General features: G+C 53.7%; 3 protein-coding genes across 3 annotated transcripts; 2 read left to right on the forward strand and 1 right to left on the reverse strand.

Annotated features, from left to right (window-relative positions):
- Positions 1-324: 324 nt before the first annotated feature.
- On the forward strand, positions 325-3,488 carry EsH8_VII_000517 (uncharacterized protein; the record flags this gene model as incomplete). The annotated part of the gene is made up of 5 exons (XM_083270650.1): positions 325-362; positions 431-486; positions 548-652; positions 702-859; positions 924-3,488. 5 exons carry the CDS (start codon positions 325-327, stop codon positions 3,486-3,488), a joined length of 2,922 nt encoding a protein of 973 aa, XP_083128207.1.
- A 1,277-nt stretch (positions 3,489-4,765) lies between these two features.
- EsH8_VII_000518 (glucose-6-phosphate 1-epimerase) lies at positions 4,766-5,797 on the forward strand (the record flags this gene model as incomplete). The annotated part of the gene is made up of 2 exons (XM_083270651.1): positions 4,766-5,344; positions 5,420-5,797. 2 exons carry the CDS (start codon positions 4,766-4,768, stop codon positions 5,795-5,797), a joined length of 957 nt encoding a protein of 318 aa, XP_083128208.1.
- Positions 5,798-6,480: 683 nt separating this feature from the next.
- Positions 6,481-11,778, reverse strand: EsH8_VII_000519 (Rap1-interacting factor 1 N terminal-domain-containing protein; the record flags this gene model as incomplete). Its single annotated transcript, XM_083270652.1, has 2 exons — positions 6,481-8,685; positions 8,737-11,778. 2 exons carry the CDS (start codon positions 11,776-11,778, stop codon positions 6,481-6,483), a joined length of 5,247 nt encoding a protein of 1,748 aa, XP_083128209.1.
- Positions 11,779-12,252: the final 474 nt, after the last annotated feature.

The raw sequence follows: 12,252 nt of genomic DNA on the forward strand, positions 1-12,252 counted from the left end.
GTCGGATTGGAAAGGAGCTTGACGCGGTTCAGGGGGGGCGAGGCAGTGCAGATCGGGAAGTATGGGTACGCGTCTTCAGCGGTGTTTTAATTGGACTGCGGATTACATAATATGGGAGTTGGTCTGGCGATCCCCCCTGTACACGCTTGCCTGAAGAGAACGTGCCATGATCCATCCATATTCCATCTTTCTTAAAGAAACATACTAAAGACTATGGCATGTTGCATCATAGGCGATTTTTCTTGATTCAATTGGCCCTACGGTAATCTTCGTGGCTGTGTTGCAACTAAAGATCCTACCCGAGCTGGTGAGGCTTTCTTCTCAATGGCACGCGATGCGCATGTACATCTTACGGCTCTGTGGTAAGGGCCCAAACTCACATCCCTCCAATTATTTTTCTAGCTGCAACAGTCGACTGACAAACTTGCAGTGCTGTTGTTTCATTTCTCTGGTTTTCAGGAAACCTAGAGAAGCATTCTTTGATTGGTAGGAGAATATGCCAAGAGTTCATTGCTGCAGTGTGGGGAAACTGATGCATACGTTCTAGAATACCCTCGTCTCTCTTCCGTACTCATCCTCCTCATATCAGGAGGCCTTACATGGCTTGCGAGCTTCATCTCAGCATGGCTTCCAGGCGCTGATGGAAGATTCGGTGAGCCTATCAGTCGCTCCTTTCTGGTTCCAAATTAATCGTATGCTAGACGAGCGTGGATCTGGCCCCAAGAGCACCATCGACCAGGTCGTTCCAGCCCGGCCACGGCGTTATTTTGCCCCTCTTCTGGTCTTTTGCATCTTCATCCGTCTCGAGATTTTCCATCGAGTAACAGCCCAGCTTCAATGCTCTACGCCGGGAGTCCAGGTTTGTTGCAGTGGTTCCGCAATGCCTAAAGGGGTTGGGGGGTTGGGCTGACCAATGCATACAGTCTTTTTTGTGCATATACTTGGTCCTGTATAATGTCCTCTATTATCACAAGACTCGGCCATCTCGACCCGAAGATGATGAGGATCCGTGGGCGAGTGTCTTCGATGACATTGCGAGGTGGGCCAGCAACTCCCGCTCCCTCGCGCTCGCAAGCACATTCGTCTTCAGCTACGGTACCTTCGTTGCTGTGTCCCAGGAGCCCCGGTCTACCTTCTTTTGTTCATCCCTCTCAGACAGCCGCACTTTGACCCTTGCTCTCCAACTTATTGGGCTTATGCTGGATGCGGTTATCATCATCTTGCTCTGGCGCATCCTGTCCTGGACAAAGACGACGAAGTTGCGTCTGAGAACCCTAGGCGTGATTCAGCTTCTCTCGGGCGTCTTCATCAAATTCTTTCAGATCCTTGCATCCCCTCTCGCATCCTCCCCGGAGGATTCATTTTGGGGCATCGGGTCCCTGTATGTCTTCGATGTCTGTATTGACGGCTTCGCTTTCGCTATTCTCATCATTTCTCTGAGCATTCTCGTCTGCGAAACGAGTCCTGTGACCCCTGCAAGTACCATTACCTTCGTGTCTGGAGTTCTGGCAACCATCCAGAACATCTTGCAAATTGGTAAATGGCAAATGGAATCCAGGATCGTCGCCATCGGACCACTCTACCTTTTGTGTTTCGGCTACAGCCTGTTCTTATACAGCAGCAACATCCGCTCTATTATATTCCTCCCAAGGGTATTGTTTCTTCTTCTTCTACTCATAACTTTCATTGGGATGACTATATTCGGCTTCGTCAAACCAACCACAATAAAGCAGCACCCGCTCAACAAACTCATTTACGACACTAGGGTGGAGTCTGATCGGTGGCTACGGCATGTCGCAACCAGCGATAATATTCGCATCGCTGTAGAGGTGTACAAAGAGCGACACTACGGAAGAGATCCACCTCCGAACTTTGACAAATGGTACGAATTTACCACGGCTCGTAAGTCTGAAATTATCGATCACTTCGAGCAGATGGAGAGTGATATCCTCCCTTTCTGGGGCATCAAGCCAGATGCGATCAGAAAAGCCTACACGGACAGGGTGCCTAAAGAGCCACATATTGCAGTAGTCACGATTGAGAACAAGCAGGTATCACACAACTACGACGCCGAGGACGAAAATAAGAAGGTCCTCAACGAGCTAGTCACCATGATTCAGGGTTTCGTTGAGCATCTGTCTGACATGAAGCTGCCGATCAATTTGAGCAACCAGCCGAGGGTGTTAACGCCATGGTCCGACCTCGCCAGGTACACCAAGGCCGGCATGAATCAGAGATTCAAGCTGTTGTCATCGCGCTCGGTTGAAGAACTGGGGGCGGAGGGAGCTATTGATGTTCTGAAAGCCGGAGGTGCAATTGAGGGACAGAATCCGGAGAAGCACCGGGTTGTTAACACGCCGGATCCAAAACTTGAAGCCGTGACAGGTTCGCAGGCCGTCGTACCGCATACGAAACAAGCGTCTTTGGCATCTACAAAAGCGTTCCGACAAATGGAGGCCGCGGTGTGCTCAGCTGGCAGTCCAGGAAGGTTAGGGCTTTATTGGAATGTGCGGGATTTCTGCCATTCTTGCGTCAAGTGGCATGAAGACCAGCAGTTCTTGTGGAATTACCCGCAGTCCAAGAGCCTGTGCGACCAACAGGACCTCACCAGGCTTCACAGCTTCCACACGTCTGCGCCGCCGATCACCCCTCTACAAGAGCTGGTGCCCATCTTTGGTAGATTCAAGGCAGACGGATTCAATGATATCCTCATACCTCTGGTTCCGCTGGCAGAGGAGGGGCCGCCGCCTACGAAGGACTTCCGGCAGCTCAATGACAAACTATACTGGCGAGGCCGGATAGGTGATAAACCCATTAGCGACGAAGCGCTACGGGGGAACCACAAACACCGGCTGGTTCACCTTATTAACAACGCGACGGCCACGGATGAGGTCACCATGATTCTGGGTGCACCCGCCCAGGACAATTGGTATGGCTACGAGGTCGTCAACGCGAGAGAGGCCAACAGCATTCTCCCATTCGACATCGGCATTTCGGAATACTTATGCGACGGCCCGGGCTGCTTGGCGGCGAAGGCGGAGCTGGGACAGAAGCCGGTGGAAGAGCCCCTGGATAGTCGCTATGTCCTCCTCCTAGATGAGGATACGGCCCCGCCGCCGCACATGCTCCAAACCATTCGCTCGCCAGGCAATGTCCCGGTCATGTCATCGGTCTTTGGGGAGTGGTACTCGGAGCGGTTGATTCCGTGGCTTCACTTTGTGCCCATCGATATCCGTCTGCATGCTGTACACTCTACTCTAGCTTACTTTGTCGGGCTCAAGGGCCGCGGCAAGCTCAACGGTCGGGAGATTGACTTTGAGGCTCGGTGGGAGGATGCCGAGTGGATCGCAACGCAGGGGAAGAGGTGGGCGGACAAGGCTCTCCGAAGGGAGGACATGGAGATCTACCTGTTTCGGTTACTCCTGGAATGGGGTCGAGTGGTGAGGGATGATAGGGACAGCATTGGATTCAAGCTGGAAAAGTCATGAAGTGTGTTTTTTCTCTCTCTCATGTCTCATTTTATCTTCATATTTCATCGATAGATATAAAATTTACCTGCAGTGTACAAGTGTTCGTTTCCTTGGCTGATCTTGAATCATTCCGAGTTTTATCTCGGTCCCAGCAGCTGAAGCCTACGCACAACCGGGAACGCATCGTCATGATTTTCGTCATTGAACGACGTGTCCGTTCTGTGCCATTATCAACTCACAACCAAAGCTTGGCAACCCAATTCATCGGGCCCTCAGTTGAAACCCCTGATGCCCCCATCTCCAAAACCAGACACAGTTCCGATCTTCCATCCATCCCTCCTTTTTTAGAAGTTCCCCTGGCCAAATGGGCTACCAAATCTTCCCCACGGTTCTGCAACGTCAACTTCTGGACTCATTCACGCTTTTGGCCCAAGAATGGAAAAGAGCTCGCGAAAAGAGCCCCTGAGATGGTGGATTGCGTCGACCTGATCGGACCAATCTATGTATCCCTTACCTGCCAGGGGTGAGGTGTTCGGGAGCTGGTTGAGTGCGAAGCTCGTTTCAGAGTGACAGGCGGGACAAAATTGGGGGGGGGGGGGGTGGTGTGCGGTGACCGTCTAACAGAAATCAGGAGCCAGCAAGGAGGAAAGGGGTCGATTTTGGATATTTTCTCTCCAATTCGCAAGCGAAGAAAGCACATATATTCTGCCGCAGCTTGGGAGATCCCCTGTTCGCCGTGGCGGCAGTTTCTTTTGCCTTGTAAACCCAAGCTTCTATTGATGCTTCTCCTGTCTGATGATGACAAGTGGAGCCGGCGACGGTCTAGCGCAGGGCAGCTAGCGGTACCCAGGACCAGGTACTCAGCCTAGCAGGGTGCCCCTCCCCCTCACCTCACCCCGCCTCGACGCACTCGAGAACCTCTCAGCTTTCCGTACCTGACCTCACTCACACACCCGCCCGGCATTACCTTGCTTTCTTTGCTTACACACTTTGCTGCAGCTGGCCCATCCGTTCCCATCATATCCGGCTGCTGCTACACCGACTGCACCTTCAAACGTCCAATCCCTCCATCTACAACCATTCACCTCGGACCTCAGTCACAAAGCTTTCGCTCCCTCGCCTGCCCACTCATTCCCTTCAGCGCCAGCACCAGAACCGGCGCTCTCCACCCTCTCCTTTGCCTCTGTCCATTCCAATACTCTACCCCGCCCACCAGCCCATTTCTACAAACATCATCTCACCTACCTCTACTTCCACCTTAACTCCACAACCACATTCAGCTTCAGCTTGCAACTATGGTCGACCGGCCCAACAAACCCAGCGCCCTGGCCACCACGCCGGGCCTCCCGCCCCAAGCGACCGTCAACATAACCCACTCAAACTCCCGCGTCGTCGCTGCTCTTCCCTCCGGCGAATCTGTCGAGGTCCTCCTCCACGGTGCCACCGTCCTCAGCTGGAAGGACGCATCCGGCCGCGAGAGGCTCTGGCTCTCCGAGAGCACTGTCCTGGATGGATCCAAGGCCGTCCGCGGCGGCATTCCGCTCGTCTTCCCCGTCTTTGGCCCACCCTCGGCCGATCACCCCCCGACCGCCAAGCTCTCCCAGCATGGCTTCGCCCGCAGCTCACGCTGGGAGTTCCTCGGCAAGTCCACGAGCGAGGGTTCCTCTGGCTCCGAGTCGTCTGTGAAGCTCGATTTTGGTCTGTCGTCTTCCAACCTGGACGACGAGACACAGGCCAAGTGGGGGTATAAGTTTGGTGCCATTTACAGCGTCGCGCTCGACCGCGGAACCCTGTCAACGGCTTTGGTGATTACGAACGAGGGTTCCGAAGCTTTTGATTGCCAGGTGCTGCTGCACACCTACCTTCGCGTTGGCGTATGACATACCCCCTCCCTTTTCACATCCTGTTCCGTGTATGTCCAAGAAAGCTAACCTCTTGATAAAACGCAGGACATCACAAAAGTCCAAGTCCAAGGCCTTGATGGCGCCCCCTACACCGACAAGGTCGATTCGGGCGCATCAAAGACTCAGTCCGGCGACATCACCATCGTGTCCGAGACGGACCGCGTCTACACCCCCACGGCAGGTCCCAAGGCCCCCGTTACCGTCGTCGAGGACGGCAAGCCTATCTTCTCCGTCGTGCGCGACAACCTCGACAACGTCGTTGTTTGGAACCCGTGGATTGAAAAGGCCAACGGCATCGCCGACTTCGCGCCCAAGGACGGCTACAAGAACATGCTCTGCATCGAGCCCGGCGCTGTTAAGGGCTGGCAGAAGCTTGAGCCCGGTGATGCTTTCGAAGGTGCCCAAGTGATCACGGCGAATTGAGACGAGGCGACGATGAGGGTGAGGCTTTAGGTGTCTTTGTGGACGGAATAAGGGAGAAATAAGGTTGAATGGGGAAGGCATGGGTCCAATCTAACCGCTGAAAGTTTCGAGACAAATTTATTACGGATAAATCTCAGCTAGAAGAATATCTAGAAGGCCATATGTGGAGGACCCACCGTTATCATGAGCAAGCAGGCGCGAGGGAAAGCAGGTCTGGATATTACCCTTTGAATACATCACGATGAAACGGCAAATCATTTGCAAAAGACTCTAGCAAGAACTGGGGTGGAACAAGAGCTACAGGGTCATGATTATCTCTTTTTCTTTTTTTCGTTATGCTGGGCGGCGATGGACCTCCAGATGCGCTCGCGACAATCTAATACATGACGAGGGTTGTCCCCCACACTGACCTAGTTCATGCCATGATTCCCTACCCTTTCGTACACTAACAAAAGGCATGATTTCGTTTCCTCTCTCTTCCCTCCTCATACCCTAAAGATCTACGCCAAATAATGCAAGACAGGTGAACCTCTCATCGTCGTCAAAAAAGTATGTAGTGTGAGGAGTATCGACATGTCCTCGTGAGAACCTGAACAAAAAGAAGAAGAAAAGACAATTAAAGTAAAAGGGAGTTATGGATATGAAGGTGTTTTTTTCTTCCATGGTGGCGGAAGGTGATCGCATTAGGCTCGTCCGCGCGCCTCGGCTGCGAATAGCTCCCTCTTGATGTCCATGAGCATGTCCTCCATCTTGTACACCTCCTCTCGGGACAGTGCTGCGGAACGGAGATGGGCGAGGACGTTAGTCAAGGAGCCGATCATGTCAACATCCTTGTTCAGTTCGTGAACGGGAGCATCGGCAGCGTCAACGTCCATTGAGTCCTCCGTGGCCGGGTTCGTTGACTCCGTTTCCTCGAAAGACTGGCTCTCCCGGATATCGGCCTCCTGCTGTTCACTAACCAGCTGAGATTGGACCTCGGCCTCCAAGTCTTCGCTCCTCGAAGCGGTGGAGCGACGCGACGGGGTGTCCTGCTGAGCCGAGCGTTGGCTTTCACGAGAGGCCTCTTCACCAAGGACAGGAGACATGGTGAGTTGAGAGGACTCAGTTCCGTCGGCGTTGTCGGTGGACTTTCTCTTCTTCCGGCGGGTTTCGTACTTAGAAACACTGCCCCTCTTGCGCTTTTTCCCAGACTTGTCGGGAGAGGATGCGGCCGACCCAGCCATAGGAGTAGAAGCTCCCCCAGGCGAGTGAGACTTGCTCTTGCGCGATCGAGTCATGGGCCGGGACAAGGCAAGCTCTGCAGGTTCGTCGTCGTCCTCGTCATCATCCTCCACTTCCTCTTCGTCGTCATCCTCCCCACGGACCGTGATGCAGTCGAGAACAGGGATTTTCCCCTTCTTCTTGGCGCTTTTGGGGCTCTTTGTAGGTTTGGGGGGAGAGATCGCAGGGTAGTCGCTGATGGGGAGCTCGCACCGCCTACGGTCAAGCTCCACGACGAGTCTCAGCATGCTGTTTTCGTCTGCATCACTCAATTCAAAGGACCGATCCTTAATAGCTGCAGCTCGAGTTGCGGACCTGGTAAGAACTGTAGGCTGAGGGCTGGAGAGCGCATCCACGAAGACCTCGTTGCCGGACCTTGGCTCGTCCATGTTGATCGTGCGAGTGTTCCGAGGAGTTGAAGGCGTAGGGTCAGCCTCAGGTGCGTCGAGTGACTCGCTCTTAGGCTGCTCGTTTTCAACCGCCTCCGTTGCAGTCTCGAAAGCTGCTGGTGGCAGCTCTGACTCTACTACGGCACTTGAAGAAACCGCTCGGAATGAGTCTACTGCTGACAAGTCGGGACTGGCTTGTCTAGAAGCACGCGGGGAGGCAGCAGTGCTTGTAAGATCAAGCTCGGTAGGCTCGTCGGTCGACGCCACCGCCTGAGCAGAAGGGGAGCCAGAGACTGGCGATGAGCTGAAATGCCAGTCTTCCAGTTGACTCCGACTGCTAGAACGAGTCTTGATTTGAGGCAGCAGAGGGAATGGTCGTGGCTCAGGAGGCGAGGACGGAGGGTCCGTCATATCCTGATCGTTGTCTGCCATAGCCAGCGCCTGGCCACGACGAGGAGTCGGCGTTGAGCTGACGAAATCCTCATACCTAGCGCTGCGCTTTGGTGTCACGTCTTTGGGAGTCTCGGGCCCCTTCTCAGGATTGGCAGAGGTGGATTTGACGGCACTCTCCTCTTGCGACTGCGGCGGAGGGCTTGACCGCATATCTGGGAATATCGCTGCAGTTTCCTTTTGTCTCTCCCGAATTTCTTTCTGGCGCTCAGTGAGGACTTGTGATTCGGGGTTAACTGCCGGGTTCAACGGGGATTTTTCGATGGGCGCAAATTGAATTTGTGAATCATCGTGTCTCAAGCGAGCAGTTGGAGCGCTGCGGCGGGCTCTGCTACGAGTCCTCTTGGGCGTGTCATTCAATTTCTTCTTCGCGGAGAGAGATAGCTTGATTGAGCTGAGAGGGGACGACTGTTTAGACGTAGCAGAGGGCTGAATCCTCCGACGAGAAGAACGTGTTGAGGATGTGCTGAGCATTTCGATGTCATCCTGTGATTCCACAAACGAGCGATTCTGGCCCGTGGATGCGATACTAGCGGTTTCCAGGCCCGGAAGAACGATATCCACGACCGATTGAAGGGATAGTAAAACAGCCTTCAGGTGTTCGGGGTACTGAACACTCTCCGCGTTTTCATGAATGCGGTTCCACGCCTCGGCAACAGAATTGACGATATGCCGATGCTTGCTTTCGAAAGCGGCGCAAAGCAGTTCTTCAAATGCATCGAGTTGAACATCTTCCGGTTTATCGCCAGACAAAATGATCTTGGAAACGGTGTCCCACAAGAGCTTGACCTATGCATTGTTAGCTCGACAACTTAGGTGCATTTTAATAACAGAACTTACGGCTTCAGACGCAGCAGGGCTTTGACGAGCCTTCAGAATGCCCTGCGAGTCCCGGATCCACATGTTGAGGCCATTCTCCAAGTTTGCCATGGTTCTGGAAACAAGCTCAGGGTTGCAACGAGAGATAAATCCACCACACTCCTTGAGTAAAGGGGCGACGGTTTCATCGAGGCTTCCGTGTTCACTAGCCTCGTAAAGACGCTCCAAAATATCATTCGCCAGCTTATATAGATTATCGAATGGATCATAAGACGATGACCGGGGCCCTGTGACTGCTGTGCCCCATAGCCGACGCCGGGCAGCCTCAACTGCCTGCCTATCCAGCGGGTGGGAGGCGACAGAGAGCAACTCTGTTGCGGCCAAAACAATCTTCGTAGCTACCGGCGCAGCACGGTCGGTAGGGAGAGATTCCCGGATTACTTTCGCGAGCGGCTCGATCGCACCCAGTGCTCGCCCAGCTTCGCCGGCCTCCTCGCTGGAGCGGTTGGACAGCAACGAGAAGAGGGAACACCAATGTTGCCACGGCAGATTCGGTGTTTCCTTCCATCCACGCTCTAGAAGCCTCACTACTGTGCGATACTCATGGCCGAGAACAGGTTCACCAGTGGAGCTAGTAGTTTGAGCGCTATTCTGGGATAGATTAAAGGTTGCAGCCAGGCACTCAGACGCGAAGACCCATGGTGCGTAAGGAAGATGAGAAATCGGGGGCGACCAGATTGGGGACACAGATAGTATTTCTTGTGCCAAGTCAGAACGAGATTTGGCTGACTTCGAAGCGAAGAAGGGAGCAAAAGCCGTTCGGAAGAAGTCGACAAAACCTTCGTCATCAGGGATACCGGGAGGTAGCCTAGAAACTAAACCAGCAAGGTGCTGAAGCGGAGTCCGGGAATCACCGGAATTCTTTGCGGGCTTGTGAGAGGGGGTCGAGACAGGTGTAAACGTAGATAGACGGCCAAGGGAGATCATCTTCTCGGTAAAAGGCAGAAGGCCAAGAGCCTCCACTGCGACTGCAATAAGCTCTCGAGCGCTCGCCAAGAATCGGGTTGCGGTCTCCGTATCAGGGTCTTCCAAGCCGGTCTCCCAATGCTTGAGTAGAAGGCCACACATCTGTGAGATAAAGGCGGTGGTGTCGACAGAGACTTTGATTTCCTTTGAAGCCGCAGACACAACAGCCCCAACCAGGGTCCGCCACAATCGATGGACTTGGCTTGTCTTGTCCGAGAGTTCAAGGAAATATCTATCCATAATGGGACCAATGACTTGAAATACACGTGCAGAATTGCGTCGAAGCCACTTGGGATCAATGGCTGGCAGCTCCTGTGGTCGGGCAAGGGTTGTCTCCCTAATGCGCTCTTCCCTCCATAGTCGGGGCGTGGTTGAGTCAAACAGGCCAATCAGGACCAAGGTTGCCTGCCGCATGTGGTCGTCAATGACATCGAGATTCCGCGCAGGTGCCTTCGGAGACTCTGTGATGGGCTTGACGCATGCATCCCAGTAGCTGTCTAGAAGAGCTGTGGTCGTGCCTGGTTTGAAGGTGTAGTAAAGTAGGTTGCAGACACTGCCGAACACAACCTCTCGGATGTGTTTGCTTGTATATTTCGACTTGAGCTGGCTGCCCAGAGGCTGGTAGAGCGTCGGGAGCAGCTTGGCAAAAGACTGACCTTCGGTGTGCATGGACCAAACAAATCGGTTCCATGCAAAATTGGCCTCCTGCTTGGTCTGTGGGTGATCGTTGTTGTTGAAGCTCATTTGAATCAGTTGCAACCACTGGTTAAAGAACTGCCATTTGTCAAGCGGGCAGCGCAGAAAGAGGACTATGACGCTCCATATCTTGGGAACCGCAGCAGTCAGTTGCCTATCGTCCTTGTCCTTGGCCATAGCAAAGAGTCGTCGGTGATAATACTCTGCGAACTTCATCTCTTCAATGGATGTGTCGAAAAGCTCCATCACCTTCCGAGACAACGACTTCTCTTTTCCGAAGGCATAAACGGCCTCGAACCCGAGAGATATCGCCGCAGACCGCAGATCTTTGATTGTGCTCAACATGTCCGTGAAAAGATCATTGAGCCAGTCAGAGTGAGCTACCATCAGCAGCCTTGACTGCTGAACCAGTCGCTTATAGATGAGGATCCGAGACATTACTATGCTCTTTCCCTTGAGGTGGTTTTCGATGTTACGGAGAGCAGCGACTAGACGCCGAACGCGATCCGACGCCATAACTTTCGGGGAGAAATCCTGAGTAGCGACGGCATGCATCAGGTGTCGGGTAACATCTTTTGGTGTAGTCGGGTCATCGAAGCATCGGATACAGTGATCGATGAAGAAAATGCCGAAATCGCTGGGTATCGTCGAGGCAATAGCGGGGAAATGCAGGAACGTAGCGAGAAGAGAGAGGGCGTTGTTGATGAGGGACACGTCTGGTCCGCCTGTGGTGGTACTTTTGGAGGTGATGTCTCGCTGAATAAACTGCACGAACAGCCCCATTTTCGCTTGAAGGGCAATACGGTCCGGGAGGTTGTTGGACGTTTTCAACGTCATCACCAGTGTTGTGTAGGCGTCTCGCTTCGAGTCCCTGTCAGCTCCCGCGAGCTGCTTCACTGTCGACTCCAACATGTCTGAGACGTTCGCCGAGGTTGTCAAAGTGTCTGATTTGACACTGGTGTTGAGTGGGCTCGGGGATGATGTTTGCTTTAGAATGCCCTTGACGGGCTTGGGTTGGATCGACGACGGTGCCGAAAGGGGTGATCGCTTGTTGAGAAGCTTGACGCCTGGGTAGTTGGGCGCCTCGTTGTATTGGGCCTGGGCGGAGAAGCCCACACGCTTCCGGGTTCTGCGCACACTCGGGTTCGTCGAGCCAGCTCCGGAGAGGGGCGAGTACACGCTCGGTGGAGTGTGCAGGCTTGATCGAGGATCGGAGGATGGAGGGAGAACGAGGAGATGCTTGGCGGGGGCATCGACAGCTTGGCTGGTCTCGCGGGGTGGTGTCGGTGGACGAGGAGGTAACGACTCTAGTCGGCTCGACACAACTTCGACGGATCCCATAGTTGCAAAAAGGTTCCCGTCGAGGGGGAAATGGATACCGGACGGGACAACGGACGGGACACCGGACACCAGCTCTCTCTCTCTCTCTCGCTCGCTCGCTCACTCTCTCTGTTTCTCTCGACTAGCGCATACGTGCGTTGGACTCCTGCCAGCAGAGAAGACAAGAAAGACAATTCGTAAAACCAAACGTAATATACAATCCGCTCGATGCAAAATGAAGGGCGAGGGGGGCTTCCAACGACAGCAGCGAGAGTAGGGTATGGAGACAAACGAGGAGCGAGGCCATGTATGGATCACGGGTTAGTGTATCTGTACGGGGGTCGCGAGTACTTTTCGCAGCACGACCTCTCGTCGAATCCAGGGTGGAGCAGGCTAGTCCATTGGCTGGGGGTTGACGGTGTTTAAACACGTCCCGCGAATTTGCACGTAAAAAACGCGACTTGAGCGCGAAACCACTTAAAGATGAGGTCCGTG

This window comes from Colletotrichum jinshuiense, chromosome 7 (genome assembly GCF_051148585.1).
Source record: "Colletotrichum jinshuiense chromosome 7, complete sequence".
Lineage (NCBI taxonomy): Eukaryota > Fungi > Ascomycota > Sordariomycetes > Glomerellales > Glomerellaceae > Colletotrichum > Colletotrichum jinshuiense.